The 17,614-nt window shown below is 47.7% G+C and overlaps 1 protein-coding gene across 4 annotated transcripts in view; it reads left to right on the top strand.

Annotated features, from left to right (window-relative positions):
- Window positions 1-2,263: 2,263 nt before the first annotated feature.
- Window positions 2,264-17,614, top strand: part of Klhl3 (kelch like family member 3) — a 130,648-nt gene continuing 115,297 nt past the window's right edge. Inside the window, exons 1-2 of one of the 4 annotated variants that reach the window (XM_031358432.1) lie at window positions 2,264-2,317; window positions 2,805-2,915. In XM_031358432.1, coding sequence (XP_031214292.1) covers window positions 2,860-2,915 — 56 coding nt within the window. In that variant the 5' untranslated portion in view covers window positions 2,264-2,317; window positions 2,805-2,859. Of the gene's footprint in view, window positions 2,318-2,341; window positions 2,916-17,614 lie in introns of those variants that run through there. The other 3 variants (XM_031358433.1, XM_031358434.1, XM_031358435.1) reach the window with 3 other exon arrangements.

Raw genomic sequence — 17,614 nt, 5'->3', positions numbered from 1 at the left:
TGGGAAAGCACTGTTGGCCCAAGTGCCTCCAGATGATGTACCAGGGTCGAGAACTTGGTGGACCAAATCCAGACTGAAAACGGTTTTCTTTCTAACCCTGGCTCTTCTCAAGCCAACTGAGAGCTGGAGAATTCTGAACAAAGTTGGCCTAGATGACTGGATGAGTCACTTTGGGATGGAGATCTGGACTCGTAAGGGGCACTTGGCCAACTGTGGAGGTCACCCAAGCATTGGGAGGAACCTGGGTAGTGGGTAGTGGGCTTTGAGTCAGGACAAGTCAGGACAAGTCAGGACAAATCAAGGATGGGACTCTCCGCCAGGCAGGAACCACACTGGTCCTTTTGATTCTCTCGGCTAGAACCCCAAGCAGCCCTCTTGGGGCTGAAGTACAATCAGGAGCACTAGCCTATACTGAGCAGGTGGGACCGTGGCCCCAGAACACTTGGATAACAGGTAGGAGACATAACATGTAGCAGAGACCAGAAAAATATTCCAGTACTATAGAGAAGGGCCTGTGGCTCTGCTACCCTTAGGTCTGGTGGCTTTTTTTTCCTGGATGGCCATCTGCCTTTCGACTCATGGATAATGGGTGGTGGGACGAGCGGGTATGATCTGACACCCCTGGGTGATGCTGGTTCGCATGGTAAAGATAGGTTGCGAGGAAACCACCTGAGGCTTTATGTTGGCTCTAGTCATTCATTTTGAAGCATGAGTGTATTCGGTCCTTAAGGATTTCCTTCTCAGATCTTTTCCTCTCCCCTTTCCTGGAGGGTGCAGACGTGAATGAAGGCACACACAAAGGGAAGTTAGTTTTCTGTCCCTCCCGTGACTCACCCAGCCGCCTGCCTAGCCCAGTGACCTGCCTGCACTCTGGCACGGATTCTGGGATTCCATTTCCTTATTTGTGATGCTCAGCTTCTTGTGGTCCCCAGGATTGATGTCCAGAGGAAATATCTGGAACAGAACCACGAAGCTGATTAGAGGAGGAAGGGAAGCGGTGGGGGAAAGATAGGAAGGGTTTGGTTGTGAACAAGTGAAGACAGGGCTGCTGGGTGTGAGCAGGGATTCTGCGCTCTTCTCTGTCCCTGGGAGAATGACTCTGGGTCGTTGTCCGGCTCAGAGGACACCGTGTGTCTGGGGAGATGAACCTTGAGACTCAGCTGGCTTGAGGTCAGAATGTTATGTTAAGTCCAAGTTATCAACACCTGTAGCTTCTAGACCTGCGCTCCTTCCTCCCTTGCTTGATGACTTGAACAGCTGAAGAAACTTAGTGGGTCCGAATTGTACAAGTAACATGGAGGGAGCATCTCTCATATTTTCACTTGCATCATTTATACCCTCCTAAGGTTCCCATGAACATGAGAGGCCAGGAAAGCGTCACCACTAGGCAGATGACTAGGGTACACCAAGGAGGAGAATGGGGACCTTTTCAACTTTTGTAGACTCACAATTAGTAGAATGGAAAGAGACTCTGGGGAGTATCTTAGGAACGAAGACCTGAGTGTGAGGTCATAGGCTACCCAGCCGAAGCCCACGCAGCCAGTGCTGCTCCGTGCCTCCAGAGATGTATTGATGGGTGAGGGGTCCTAAAGCAGGGACGGGCACCCGTGTCTGGCTTTTCTTTTTCTGTATGGCTGGGAAAGCTTCTGAGACAGTTTTCACCACTAATGGGCCCAATTATCTCTAAGCCCTGGTTAATGCTAGAAGACACAAACTTAGCTTCTGGCCTTCCACAAGATTGTCTTTTAACCCGAGAAACAGGGCATGTGACAAACCAAATTCTCCAGGACATTTAGTTAGGGGGAGGTGAACAGTAAACTTCAAAGTTTATGTTGGAGGCCGCCGGCTGTCACTGGTGTGATTTGGGGAAGGTTTTTAGAAGACCTGTGACTTCCATATAGATTCAAGGATCCAGGTTAGAGGAGCCCTTCCAGGTAGGGCCAACACCTGGAGGTTACAGAGCACAAGGAGCTTTGGGGCTGGGTAGTAGACCGTGTGAGTTGGAGCCACAGCCTGCATAAGGTTCAGTATGGCAGACCTTAGAAAGCAGTTCTGTGGCAGTGTTCTTGTGGTGATCTCTGCAACGGTCTTTGGCATTTTGTAATACTGATGGTTTGTTTCAGTTTCACCTCCCCCTCTCTCCGCACATAACGCATCTGGCTCCATCTCCCATGCCTAATTCTTCTTATTCTTTTCAGTTCTGTGACACCCACCCACTCCCACCCACTTGTCTTAAATGTCGCATCTCAGAACTACTGTGGGCTCGGGGAGGGGGAATCAGGCAGCGCTGATGTTACTCACAAGTGAATTTCCCCAGGTGGGTAAACTCCATGGCAGGCCACAGAGGGGCCTCCTCATTCCAGCAATCTGGCCAGGCCCACAGACTCATAGCCTAGGAGGAGGAGGAGAGAAGGAGGGGTCAGCTTTTCACCGTTAGCGAGGATCTCTCGGATCCGTTGTAGTGCAGCCAAGGAGGCAGGAGACTGTGGGGTGGGCTAGACGCTAGGGCTGGGGATGCCTGAGCAGATGTGGAAGCAGCTGGAAAGGTGGCACAGCCCTTGGGTCGCCGCCGCCAAAGCTGTGGCTGTTCCTAGGAGACAGAGGAGAAGCCAGCCTGCGGGGGAGGGGAAGCGAGTGGGTTGCTGCTTTTAGCAGCTGAAAGGGCTGCAGGGAGCTCTGGGTAAAGACATTTTCTAGCACCGTCGCTTTTGCGGTAGAAGCCTGCTGCGAGTAAGTCAGAAGAAGGAGGATTGGGAGGGAGGAGGTCTCAGTTGCAGCCATGCTGAATCACGGTTGCTGATCAGGGTCCCTCACGGGGCTGCTGGGAGGACCCAGAGAGCGGCGCCAGTTCCCGGGTGCATGCACAGTTTGGTGGCTACTAACCCTGCCGGGCCTCCCACAATGGAGGACGAAAGGTACGTATGTGTAAGTGTGGTGAGTGCAGTATGCATGTGTAAGCAAACACGAGTTTAAGGTGTAACCACCGACATTTGTTTGCATCAGCTAGGCAGGCTTGCAGATCCTGGCAACTGCAGAATCCCAAAGCAGAGTGAGGGCAGAAAAGTCTCTTTTGGAAGCCTACCTCCTCCAGGGCTCAAAGCTCTAGAGACCCGGCTCCTGCCAAGGAAAGCCTGGGTGTGCTGAGCAGCGGAGCACAGCGGAGGAAGGAACTTCTGGCTTGTGTTGGGAATAGTCCCGTCTTGAACCAGGATTGCCCCTTTCTGGGAGGCGTTCCTGTTCTAGGTTGGGGGGATTTGATGGCATTGCAGGGCTGGCCTCAGAGAGAGGCCACACTTGGGTGGGTGAAACCTCAAGAACTATGGCAAGTGGTTGGCTTTCCGAACACTTGGGTCTGTTATGTTGTGTTCATGGACACTGGCTTCTGTGCTGGTGTGGGTAAAGGAGAAACCTAGTCAGATGGCATTTGCTCACAGCCGGTTTCTGTATCAAAAAGTTTGAGAGATGCTGCAAGGTCTGTTGTCTTCCAGGCGCTCTTGTTTCTTCCATCATGGACTTTTTAGTGAAATAGGAAACAAACTGCAGGCATTTCAGTACTCAGGTTGAGCAGGAATGAGCTGGCCAGGATTTGTTTCCCGGCAAGCAGGAGCACACAGACAGTTTTCATTTATCTGAGGAGCCGATCTTCCCCTTGTGAAGATGCTCAGTGCGGGGCCAAGTTTGGCAGACTATGGAGCACAAGTGGTCTTTGTGCCACCACCTCCTTATCCATGGGACAGGCTCTTCCAGTTTCCTTGAGGAGAGGGGATCCCAGGGAGAAGCCAGAAGGTTTTCCTTCTAAGTTGTGAGTTGCTGGTGACACAGGGACAGGTTCCGCAAAACCCTTGCGGTTACAGAGTAGTTTGAGAAGCGTGCACAGCTTGTCCTGAGTCCGTCCCCGGTGAGAACTGGTGTGATTCACTTTACTCTTCCTTCTGAGAAAAGCCTGAGAAAGGCCAGTGTTTTCTGATAGTCCCACTCACGCGAAGAGTCTAGGACAGTGCTTCTCAACCTTGCTAACGCTGAGACCGTTTTTAATACCGTTCCTCATGTTGTGGTGACCCCCCACCCCCATCCCCAAACCATCAGGTGATTTTTGTTACTTTATATCTATAATTTTGCTGCTGTCAGGAATCTGTGTTTTGGGATGGTCTTAGGCGACCCCTGCGAAAGGGTCGTGACCCCCCTTTCACCCCCCCTCCCCGAGTTGAAAACCACAGTCTTAGGACTTTTTAGACTACACTCCTTGCATTTTTCTATCTGGGCTCCCTTCAAAACAGGATTCCCCTGAACAACGGGGCATCCAGAGGCCTTGGAGCAGAGGTGGACAGTGTCCTTGCCCTCTCTCAATGGCCTGGTGGCCTGCCGTGGGAAGGAGCAAGCAAAGGAAGTGTTAAGTCTCTGGACCATGTCCACCTGCATGACCCACAGCATATCTGGGTTGAGCGGCTGTGACAAGGCTGCCACCATCTGAGCTTTCGGGGGTGGGGGGCATAGACGCTCCCACAGCCCAGTGTTGCTTTATTGAAGAGCTCTGCTTTACCCAGTCTGTGAGGGGAGCCGAGGAGGCCTTCTGAGTACCCGTTTGCTTCTCATCTAGCAGGGTTGAGAAGTTCCAACATTCACCAGGCTGCCCAGATCATTGCTTTTTGTCCCTCTTCTAGGGACAGCTTACAAACCAACCAGACATGTCTCCTTCGATTTGTCTCTTGTCTCCCACCCGTCTCTCTTTCTGATGCATCCCACTCCACCCACGAAGAGTTATGCTGTCTTCTTGCTCACACGCCTTCTCTCTCACTGCAAATTCTCCATCCTCAGAGTTCTTTTGGCTCATCTCTTCCCATTTTGTTTCGGGAAAAACTTGACTTTTTTAGTCTTCATTAATGATTATTTTTTTTTTCCAAGACAAGGTTTCTCTGTGTTGCCTTGGCTGTCCTGGAACTCACTCTGTAGACCAGGCTGGCCTCGAACTCAGAAATCCACCTACCTCTGCCTCCCAAGTGCTGGGACTAAAGGCGTGCGCCACCACCGCCCGGCTTCATTAATGTTTTTACATAAAAACTTCTTCTTTGGAGCGTGGAGTGGGGACATTGAGATAGGGGGTTTCTATGGAGCCCTGGCAGTCCTGGAACCCATTATATAGACCAGGTTGGCCTGGAACTCACAGAGATCTGCCTCCAGAGTGCAGGGATCAAAGGCCTGTGCTACCTCACCTGGCTAAACCTCTTGTTTGTATTTTAGACCTGAATAATAAGCCCAGCAGGTCTTTTTGTGTTTCTGTTTTGTCTAAATTACAGGTCCTCAGACTTGGAGATATATCCTCATATAAGGATGGTGGCTTATACTTTTTGGTGTTCCTAACTGTAGACTGTAGGCTCTGCAAACAGCAGGTGCTGGGGAGTAAGTTTTTAGTTAACTAACATCATAAGCAAGTTTTATTAATTCTTTGAGAATTTCTTACAATGTATTTTGATCATATTCATTTTTCCTTCCTCAGTTCCTTCCAGACCCATTTCCACCTACTTAACCCATCCAGCTTCATTCTCTCTTTCTCGTTCTCTTTCTCTCCCTCTCTCTTCTCTTCTCACTTCCACTTTCCCCTCTCCTCTCTTTCCTCTTCTCCCCTTTTCAACCATCTGAGTCCAGTTTGTGTTACCCAATTACTATTGGTGTGAAGCCTGCCCAGCATGTGGTCAGTTACTATGGGTGTGAAGCCTGCCCAGCATGAGGTCAGTTACTATGGGTGTGAGGCCTGCCCCAGCATAAGGTCAGTATACCAGCTATTGCACCATTAAACTCAACTCCCTCTCTCCAGCAGCTATCAGATGCTAGTATCTCCCCAGCTACAGGTGGATTTTGTGGATCCCCCCAACACCCTGGTTGGGATTTTGTCTGGCTTGGGCTTGCATAGATCTCGTGTGTGCCGTCATAACTGTTGTGAGTTCCCGTGTGTAGCTGCCCTCTTTTCCGGGAAAACAGCCTCTACCAGCTCTGCTCTTGCGCTTTTCCCAACTCCCCTTCCACAAAGATGTCTGAGCTCTGGGAGGAGAGGCTATGGCACAGACATCCTGATCTCTCTTATTCTGTGCATCTCAACCTTAACTGGTGACTTCTGTGAGCAATTCTAACTAAAGAGGTGAGGGAAGAGATGGAAACATTTGACATCCTTGGCTCCCCCGACATCTTTGGCTACCAAGCCGGTTATCTCAGCCTCACTCAGAATGTTTCGGGATGAAGGAAGAGATGGAAGTAGCTTTTGTTTGTAAATTTCCTGAAATCTGCCAGGCAGTGGTGGTGCACGCCTTTAGTCCCAGCACTTGGGAGGCAGAGGCAGGTGGATTTCTGAGTTCGAGGCCAGCCTGGTCTACAGAGTGATTTCCAGGACAGCCAGGGCTACACAGAGAAACCCTTTCTTGAAAAACAAAAACAAAGGAAAATTTCCTGGAACCCAAGGTTGAAAGCTGAGTGATTGGCCCAGGTCACCAGTCCAACCCCTGGGGACTAGAGGAGTCTCTGCATCTCATGCTTGTTCCACACTTAACCCACTGAGAAGTAATTGGGGCTATTTTTAAGCATTAAGGCACTTCAGCCAAGAGGTTTCTACAAATCATTTTCTTTCTTTGCTACGAGGGTACAAAAGTACTTTTTACCTTGAAATATTAATCGAAAGCATGGGTTTTGGAGGAAGAGACTTAGTAAAGTGAACTGTTTTACAAGCCGATGACCTTGTGTGTATCTAACTTTACTGAACTATTTTTTTTTTTTTATATGTAAAGGGAACAGTAACATTATTCTTTGTGGGGTTGGTGGGAAGGTGAAATGAGGCGGTGTGTACGTGGTACCTAGTATTTCTTTTTCTGGCCTGGACGGCAGCTGATGTTATTCCTGGACCCCCTGCTTCTATGTTGTGCCCTAAGGAGCTAACCAAACCTTTAGGATTTTCCTGTATCAGTTATCCAAGGCAGATTATGGGGGTCTGTTCACATGGGGACTGTGTAGGAAAAGTGTACTTAAGTTATCTCTGAATAGTAAGGCCGCTTTACAAGGCTTCATGCTTCTTGTATTTATTATTATTGCTGTTGTTGTTGTTGTTGTTGTTGTTGTTGTTTTTCAGACAGGGTTTTTCTGTCTTTGTGTAGCCCTGGCTGTCCTGGAATTCACTCTGTACACCAGGCTAGCCTCAAACTCAGAGCTCTGCCTGTTTCTGCCTCCAGAGTGCTGGGATTAAAGGCATACCCGGCTATTATTATTATTATTATTATTATTATTATTATTATTATTATTGTTGTTGTTGTTGTTGTTGTTGTTGTTATCATTTAAATTTATTTATTATGTATACAGTGTTCAGCCTGCATGTATACCTGCAGGCCAGAAGAAGGTGTCAGATCCCATTACAGATGTTGTGAGCCACCATGTGGTTGCTAGGAATTGAACTCTGGACCTCTGGAAGAGCAGCCAGTGCTCTTAACCACTGAGCCACCTCTCCAGCCCTTATTATTATTTTTTTAAGGTTTCCAAAAGATCTACTTTTACCTTCCTTTTTAGATGCCATGTAGCACATAGATGGCACGGGCTTGATGCTCTTTGCTCAGGCTAAGACCCCAACAAGACCTGTAGAGTTGTGCTTCCTCTGACACCTTCCCAAGCTCTCTAGCTCTCTGCTGGTCTTTTAGACTTAGATCAAAAGGTCTTCATCTTCTGATGCTAAATCTTCCTCCATGCCCCGGGGAGTCGCCAAGGCTTCAGGAGTGAAGAAAGGTGATTTGGGGGCTCCAGCTCTTTGTGATTCATTTTCTCCCCTCCTCTCTGTCACTCACTCCCTTTCTCCCCCTCTCTCTCTAGCGATGAAAATGACAGTTGCCCTTGCTATTGGTATTTTATTTCAGATTTGAAAATCAACCTTGTGGATGGATTAAAATAAATTTTCCACTTGCAAGGTAAATTCCATTCGTAGCAACAGAAACTGAAATGGGTTGCCAGTGGGCTAGAAAAAAAGGGAGTAGGGACCGCCTCACAGGTATGGGAAGATACACTGTAGTGATGGATAGTGATGACGGTAGGTCAGTAATTCAAATGGACTTCATGATAAAAATTATAAATTTTGTGGTGTATGCTACACACACAGACAATCCAGGCAAAGATACACAGTGATACTCAGACATATACATAGGCACACGCGCGTGCGCACACACACACACACACACACACACACACACACACACACTCCTACCTTGAGGTCCAGACGGGCAGCAGTTGCAGAGAAAAGCATCTTTAGGAAGAGTTGTCATCAAAAGGAGAAGCTGACAGTTCTTTTTATCTAAGATTACATGGCTCTCATTCCAGAAAGGGTAGGAGGGCTCGAGAAGGCTTTCAGGTACAACTCTGCTGTGACCGCCTCTGAGCTGTCCTCAAAGGATGGGTGTTCTCAGCTGGCTCTCAGGGCTGGGAGCCTGCACGGTGCTCCACGGAGCTGCTGTGTGTCTGCCCTTGATCTGAGAACAGCAGTGAGGCAAACACCGGAGACGGCACCTGGAAAGCGGAGTTGCTTTCCTAAATGCCGACTTTTGCACAAACAGGTGAAACGTCAGTGAGACTCAGTGCAGGACATGTGTCCAGTAACATAACATTCTCTCTGTTCCGATTCCTGCTGAGAGACCCTTAGCCCTCGCCCAGACCCTAAAAATCAGGAGTAGACTCTTGTGAAGAAAGTTTTGGGCTCCCATACCTCCCGAAACAGAAGCTCATCATTACAATGGTGACAACAGAAATCACATTTTCCATTTTGGATTTTTTTTTTTTTTTTGGTTTTTTGAGACAGGGTTTCTCTGTGTAGCCCTGGCTGTCCTGGAACTCACTGTCTAGACCAGGCTGGCCTAGAACTCAGAAATCCACCTGCCTCTGCCTCCCAAGTGCTGGGATTAAAGGCTTGTGCCACCACTGCCCGGCTGGATTTCTTTTTTTAAATAAGGTCAGGACTTTTTTTTTTTCAATGTGTAAAGGGAACACAGTCAGCAAAAGGGGCCTTTTCAGTTCACACCGAGACTTGGCTTCTTAGGGTTTCTTTGTTAAGTTTTAGATTGTTAAGGCCACTTCAGGCAAGAGCACTTTTCTGTCTGTTCCAGATCACCTGCTTTATTTGATGACATCTCTGCTATGGAAATGACCTATTTTTTTTTTTTTTTTAAGTTTCTAGATGATCCCTAAAAGTAGGCTAAATTGAACAGACCAGTGAGAAACCATGTAAAAAGTAGTTGGAGGATGCTTTGTTCTAAGATTTTTGTTGTTGTTGTGGTTGTTATGTAAGCTCAGAGGAATGGGATAGATTTTAGGATGGAATAGATAACTTTCTATGATTTGTGAAGATCCTAGCGAAGTAGGAACTTTTGGCTCTTTTGGAAAGTCGGTTATGTTAAATGATGTATTTGCTGAAGTAGACACAGGTGAAAGGATGTTTTGCTGAAGCAGACATGTGAAAGGACGCATGATGTTCAGAAGGAATAGAAATATGACCCCACAGACCGTGGATGACACTGGATGGTATTGGTACACCTTGCCATTCCTTACTGGTCATTGTTTGTCATGACTTCATAGAAAGAAACACATCAAAAAACTTCGGGTGGTGTTCTGGAGGCTTCCTGCTGCTTCTGCGAAGTCAGGCTGATCGGCAGGGTTGGATCAGCTGGTACATATTCACATGGAGGTTTTCTGAGGCAAGACCCATGGGTTGACACGTGATGTTAGGAGGGAGTATAAACAGGACTCCACGGACCGTGACATCTCTTGCATAGCTAGCTTTACGATGGCTTTGTTGGTCTCTCACCTTGGCTGATCTTCATTTCGTTGAGAGGCATGGCTGAGAACTTCTGACATCTCTTCTGGTCCTGGTTGCTCCTGCTACCTCAGCGGAGACCTAGCGGTTTCTGCTGGGTTGTGCGGCCACTGCCCCTGATTCGTGTTTGCTATCCTGACAATTGAAGATGAAAATCACCCTGAGAAACTACTTCTTTTTATTTATTTATTTATTTATTTGTTTGTTTATTTATTTATTATATGTAAGCACACTGTAGCTGTCTTCAGATGCACCAGAAGAGGGCATCAGATCTCATTACAGATGGTTGTGAGCCACCATGTGGTTGCTGGGATTTGAACTCAGGACCTTCGGAAGAGCAGTCAGTGCTCTTAACCACTGAGCCATCTCTCCAGCCCCGAGAAACTACTTCTAAACAACGTACCACGGAGCCTTGAGGCTTTTACTGTTGCTGATTTGTAAATGGTGTTTATCCATAGATCGAGCTGCTGCTGCCACTGCCGCTGAGTCCTGTAGACTGAGTCGCTAATATTCTAACAACACAAGTTAGATTTATTCCAGAGAACTATTTCTAAACAGGCCCAAGTCTTCCATATCCTGATAACCTTTCTTTACCACCACCTCTGGTGGGTGGTGGGCTCTAAGTTAAAACATTTAAAACCCCCTATCAAAAATAAGTTTAAAAAAAAAAACAAACCCCGAGGGCTGGAGAGATGGCTCAGCCGTTAAAGGCTAGGCTCACAACCAAAAAAACCCCTGAGCCTATTCTTAGGCTAACTCTCCCCTTTGAAAAAACGATGTGCTTGATTTTATTGTGTGATTTATTTTATTTTATTTGTGTGTGAATATTTGCTTGCATGTATGTGTGTGTACCAAGTGTATCCCTGTTGCCCTTGGAGATCGGGAGAGAGTATCGCATCCGCAGGAACTGGTGTTATAGAGGTCGGAAGCCTCCACGTAGGTGCTGGGAACAGAGTCTGGGTCCTCTGTAAGAGCAATCAGTGCTCTTAACCACTGGGTCATCTCTCCGGCTCCCTCCTTTCCCTTTAACCTGTGAATGCACGCCATGGTCTCTGTCATAGTGGCATACGCAGTGAGTTCAACTCTCCCCTTTAGGTCTAACACAAGCTTGGCTTCTAAACAGTCACAGCATAGGAGTGTGTCTCTCTTCTTGTCCAACTCTGTCTGTATGAACTCAAGTGTTTTATATCATTTTTGTTTTGTTTGTTTTTTTTTAAAGGGAAGTCATGAATTAGGCCTTTAGGAAGGTGATTTTGTAACACCCTCCCTTGAAGCTGGTCACAGAGCAGGGTGTAGTAGACATGGCAGCGACTACCAACAGTTTTCATGATCATGGTGGGTTCGGGTGAAGGGCTGCCAAGTCCAGAAAAATTAGTATCGTGTAGGATTTTCTGGACAATTTCATCTCAGAGTGTCGGTAGATAGTAACTCCGGCTTCATGTCATGGTTCTGAGGATGAAGCTAGATAATGGATGTAGCCAACGTGCCATAAATATCATCTGGTCAACTATCCCCGGGAGTCGTAGCTCCCGTGCATATCCGGTGTGTGCCTGTGTGGGTTATTTCCCGGAATTATCCTGATGCCGGGATCTGGGTGGATCCCACTGAAAGAGTTTGCAGCTCACGTGTAAATGGCAGAGTTTCTGAAAGCCTGGACGCTGGTGACTAGACATACTCGTCAGCCAAGAGGTAGACATCTTAAGTGGGTGATTTCTCTCTTGAACTTTAGGATTGGGATACTTCCTGCATTCGTAGTTTGTCAAAGGTCTCATAGGTCCAGAAATCAGATCTTTTTACTTTATCTTATTAAGCCTGTGGGTGTTTTGCCTGTGTGTGTGTCTATATGCAAGTGTGTTTAGTGCCCTCAAAGACCAGAAGAGGGTGTTAGAGATCTTGGTTGTGAGCTGCCACACGGATCTGGAAATTGAACCTGGGTGCTCATCAGTGCTCTTAAGTGCTAAACCATCACTCTATCTTGAAAACTTTGATCTTGTTAGTGTCCCAGACTTGGAGAAGCAGAATCTTGCTGATGACCTCATGAGAACCTACTGTACAATGAGTAGCGTGTCCGCCATTGCTCTGTAGTGAAGCTGGACCTAACCTACAAGGGGGCAGTGTGTCCACCATGAATCTGTAGTGAAACTGACAGGGCACTATGACATCGGCCACTGCTTTCATTCTCTCTAAAGGAGATCCTGCAGGAGGTACCAGAGGCCAACTTGGTCCAAAGACTGTGTAATGAGTTGCAGGTTCTGATCAAGGCTTAACCGAAGGATATCATCTGATGTTTAAATCACGTTCTTTTCTGTATAATGTGAAATGAGAGGGACCTACGGGTAATCTCTAGGCTTTGGACTTTCCTTTCCAAAGGACATTTACTTTGCTGAGAGAACGCAGTGGATGTAGCGTGATCTTACTGGAGAGGTTCTGCCTTCTTGTCTTTGTTGTCTCGTGTCTAGCTTGAATATAATGTTTGTAGGCATCATGGTGGGGCCTGGTGTTGAACTGATTGCTTCTGAGCTTTGTCCTGTATAGACTCGTGGAGGGGAATCAGTAATCTCTAAGCTGTGGCTGTTTTGCTCAGGCTCCTCATCCCCTGTGGCTTCCTCCACACTGGCCATGTTCTGGAGGTTCTTGCTGTCTAGGGCCCTAAACGTGCGCCGGCAGCATGGTTGGATGCCCTCTCTTCACAGGCCTCCTGCCTTCCCTTTGACTCATTGCCTGGAGTTTTCCCACATGGGAATCTGAGGACTCACAGGTAAGCAGTGATCTGTCTTCCTTTCCTCTTTCCTGGGTGCCAGCCTTTTCTCCCCCTCAAGCTTCCTGGTTTTCCATCACCTTTGCAAGGGTCTGGGCTGTGCCTCCTCCCTCCTGGGGAGGGAAGAGGAGCAAATGGAAGGGGAGAGAGCCATGCTTAGTTTTAGAGAGGGGAGGGGAAGTGGGGAAGCACACAGCTGCCGATAGCTTTAGCCCACATGGCTCACAGCTGCCGATAGCTTTAGCCCACGTGCCTCACAGCTGCCGACAGCTTTAGCCCACGTGGCTCACAGCTGCCGATAGCTTTAGCCCACGTGGCTCACAGCTGCCGACAGCTTTAGCCCACGTGGCTCACAGCTTTCGATAGCTTTAGCCCACGTGGCTCACAGCTTTCGATAGCTTTAGCCCACGTGGCTCACAGCTGTCGATAGCTTTAGCCCACGTGGCTCACAGCTGCCGATAGCTTTAGCCCACGTGGCTCACTGCTGAACACCTGTCACGTGCTAGGCGCTAAGATGATAGAGCTAAGGTACCATCTTGGTCCTCAAGGAGTCGAACTTCACAAAGCTGCTCACTCAGGAAGTTTGTGACTCAGTTATTCAACTTGGCTATTATGAAAATTAAATAACACAAATAAATTATATTACAATGTTCAGAGCTTCCAGCTCTCACGTTTTACTCTCATCTGGGCCTTAGAATGGGTCTGTTGTGTCTCACAGGAAGTGACTGTACATCCGAGCAATAGCGGGAAGTCTCACGGAGGCACAATTTATCCTATGGCAAATAATAAATAACTGGTAAATTAGAGTGCCTTCCCCTCATCCGGCTGTGACACTGACCAGCACACACTGTGTGGGGAAGACAGACAGGAAGAGCTCTTCAGAAGACAACTGGTCGAGCTGCCTGGTAGGGAAGGCTTCTAGCTAGTCATGGGACGACTGGGGACTGAGCTAGACTTAGGAGAGACATAGACCATAGACGTGTACTCTAGGCCAACACACTTCACCGAGCCAAAGAGTGCCAAGCATTTAGGCTGAGGCAAGTATGTCAATGATACGGTAATGAAGAGTCTCCAGGGCAATGGCAGATTTGTAAAAGACCATGATTGCTCTCTGAGGTTTACTCTGAACCCTGTGAGGAGTGAGCAGGAGGCCTCATGCCAAAATGCCTCAGCCATGCTGCCATGGTAAAGAAGGTAATGGTGAGAACCCAGGCAGCAGATGAGGTAGAAGAGAGGTTGTGGCAGCAGATGACAAGGACACGGTTTGAGAACTGTGGATGCATGTGACAGGTGTGTGCACAAAACAAGCTGTGAAGGACAGCGGCCCAGTTTCTGGCCCGGATAGGTGTGCTCCTATTGGTTATGTCTTGTGAGGCAGAGAATCCAGAAAGAAAGCCCAGCTTGAGAGGGGGCAGTTTGGGATATGTGTGGATTCACAGGAGGGGAGGAGACAAGACTGGCTGTGGGCTCTGGGATTTAGATGGCAGGGGAGGTGGTGGATTCCAAAGAGGCACGGTTATAACGTTTACCTTCTTTGTTCTCTCTCTCTCTCTCTTTTTTTTTTCCTAGACAGGGTTTCTCTGTGTAGTCCCCAGTTGTCCTGGAACTCGCTCTGTATGTAGACCAGACTGGCCTCGAACTCAGAGATCTGCCTGCCACTGATTCCCAAGTGCTAGGATCAAAGGTGTGCGCCACCACTGCCCAGATAGAGCATGTATCTTTTATGTATAGTTTCATAATGGTTTCTGTGTATTCATTTGTAGTTGAGCCTTGAGGCCTACTCTGCTCTCAGTGTCTGTAGTTGTTGGCGGTGCTCCAGGCAGCGGCATAGCCCACTCTGCTTTGCCAACTAATGTTTGTAAGGACCAATGAAAGGTTCTTAGCTCCGAACCGACCCATACCATGCAATGATGGTCTACTGTGTTGTGATCCCGTGCCAGGTAGGCTGGGCTGCAAGTTACTGTGCTGTGGGCCACTCACCAGAGGAGACTGCTCTGACGCGGGTTGAAGCCAATAGAAAGTCTTTAAAGGCAGCTAGCTTATGACTCTACTGGGTATTCAAGGTCCCAGGGTAACCCCGGGCCTTTCTCAGGATGAGCTTTCAGCACGAAAACCATGTCCCACGTTGACAAGAATAGTTAGGCAGAAGCATAACTGCAGAAGCCAAAAAGCAAGGTTAGACTATTTAGAGACCTTTCTAGAACTGTGGACTTTGATGGATTGGGCCTTTGTTTTAGTTTTGGCAGCCGGTGCTGTTTCATGCTGAGTTTTACGGCTTGAATGGTTCTTCCACCATGGAGTCATTTGTGCTAAGGTCTGGGTCCCTGTTACAACAGACAATCCTTGGCCACAGGGTCCTTCCCTGGCCAGGGAGGGTGACTAGATAAGTAATGGTCACACACAGCCATGTTCTATGCACCAGTTGGATCACATGCTAGAAATACGATATTAGGGAGTTTAGGAAGAGAAGAGTCGGGGCTGATATTACAAGGACTGCCTAGATGCAGCAAAGCCGAGGTGGCCCTCACAGAACAGGTAGACAGGTTGAGCTACTAGAAAGGGAGGGGAATTCCGTCCCCAGTGGGCCTCAGTCAATGTCTGAGTAAGCCAGGCGGGAATGGAGATTAGGGCCCAGTTCAGGTTGGTGTGGGTACAGTGCCTGGAGACTAGGCAAGAATTGTGACTTTAGGCTGAGGATTTTTTTAAAGATTTATTTTATTTTCATGAGTACACTGTAGCTGTCTTTAGACACACCAGAAGAGAGCATTGGATCCCATTATAGATGGTTGTGAACCACCATGTGGTTGCTGGGAATTAAACTCAGGACCTTCGGGAGAGCAGTCAGTGCTCTTAACCACTGAGCCATCTCTCCAGCCCTAGGCTGAGGATTTTTGGAATTATTTTGCTGCAGCAGTTTTTAAAAAATATTTATTTATTTATTTTATGTATATGAGTACACACTGTGGCTGTACAGATAGTTGTGAACCTTCATCTGATTGTTGGGAATTGACTTTTAGAACCTCTGCTCGCTTTGGTCAACCCTGCTCATTCCCGTCGGGCCCTGCTTGCTCTGGTAGACTCCTCTTGCTCAGTCTCTGCTTGCTCCGGCCTAAAGATTTATTTATTATTATTATAAATAAGCACACTGTAGCTGTCTTCAGACACACCAGAAGAGGGCTTAAGATTTCATTACAGATGGTTGTAAGCCGCCATTTAGTTGCTGGGATTTGAACTCAGGACTTTTGGAAGAGCAGTCAGTGCTCTTACCAGCTGAGCCATCTCACCAGCCCACTGCAGCAGTTTTTGAAAGACAGTTTTTTGTTTGTTTTTTTTTTGTTTTTGTTTTTGGCACATGGTTTCTCTGTGTAACCACCCTGGCTGTCTGGCACTCTCTCTGTAGACCAAAGACATCTGCCTGCCTCTGCCCCTACCAGCGCTAGGATTAAAGGCATGTGCCACCACACCTAGCAAATGGCCACTGTAAAGATTCCTGTGGGCAGTGAAGATGTGACTGACATGACCCCACTCACCTTTCAGAAGAGCAGTCAGGCAAGGAATGCAGAAAACCCTTGAGAAGAAACATCCAGTAGGGATGTCAGGTGGAGGCCAGTGTGCTAGTCCAAACAAACAAACAAACAAAAAACCAAACCAAACCAAAATGAAACAAAAAACCAAAACAAAACAGGAAAAGACACACAGAAAGCTCAAGAGGGGAGGGGCAGCCAGGCCTGGCCCTTTCTGAAGTTTGGTTGTCTTATCCTGACATTAAAAAAAAAAAATCAAAACATTTTATTTACTTATTTTATGTGAGTACATTGTAGCTGTCTTCAGACACACCAGAAGAGGGCGTCAGATCCCATTATAGATTGTTGTGAGCCACTATGTGGTTGCTGGGAATTGAACTCAGGACCTCTGGAAGAGCAGTCAGTGCTCTTAACCACGGAGCCACTTCTCCAGCCTTTATCCTGGCTTCTTGAGTGGAGTCAGGGGACACCTTGGGAGAAACATGTACAGCCAATTGTCATACTTCCTTTCTCTGAGCCCTTGATAGGTGCTTAGCTGTGTTTATAAAAGATTTTTGTTATGTGTGTGTGTGTGCGCAAATACATTCTGCTGCTTATGGAGACCAGAAGAGGGCATGCAGTTCCCCGGAGCTGGAGTGTCGGGAGGTTGTGAGCTACCTGATGCAGGTACTGGGAACACAACTCTAATCCCCTGCCAAAGCAGCAAGAACTCTTCCACGCCAAGTCATCTCTCCATCTCCAGTCCTTGGCCTTTTTACCACTTGGGCGAAAGGAATCATTTGCTGCATCCATGTTTGCTCACACAAGGAAGTTGACTAGTAACTGGGCAGTGCGTGAAACTAATTGCTGGGTCAGATCCTTAGCCACTGGATCACGTGCGTTAATTGATTTCTAAGTTGGATGAGGCTTCTGCAGTAAATGGCTTAGATGATGATTTCTTCTGGGTTCATTTGTGATTGGTTACCCAATTTTCTCTTCACTGTGGTCTGATTCAGTGTCATGAAACTTTGGACATTGGGTACAGAGCCAGAGCTTCGGGTCTGAGGGAAAGGGGACAGATAAATTGATTTTGGAGGGAATTTGGTAGGTGCTGTACTCTTGCCAGTTCATGAAACCTAGAAGGCTGAGTCTCTTTAGGGTGAGCAGGTTGGAAAGTGTGGCCATAGACTCTGGACTTGGACGAGAGAGTCGTAGCAAGAGAGTCGTAGCATGACTCAACATGGCCTTACATTTTGTACGTGAGAAGAGAGGGTCCACCAGCCTTATTTGGGGGTCAAAAGCCAGAATGGTGCTGTGTTTCTGGTTCTGGTTACAGTGCTGCTGGGTGATGAACTACATCTGGGAAGAAAGATCTAGGGGAGGAAATGACAGGGTCTAGTAACTCTGTCCCTGGGCAAGCATCCTAGGCTGAAGAACTTGTGTATGTATATGCATATGTACAATCATGGCCACATGTATGTGGGCAATTATGGCTACATGTATGTGTGCACTTATGTACCTATGTAT

The sequence above is a fragment of the Mastomys coucha genome, unplaced genomic scaffold (assembly GCF_008632895.1).
Source record: "Mastomys coucha isolate ucsf_1 unplaced genomic scaffold, UCSF_Mcou_1 pScaffold7, whole genome shotgun sequence".
NCBI lineage: Eukaryota > Metazoa > Chordata > Mammalia > Rodentia > Muridae > Mastomys > Mastomys coucha.
Note: the sequence above shows the minus strand (reverse complement) of the source record. Positions and strands in the feature narration are given on the sequence as shown.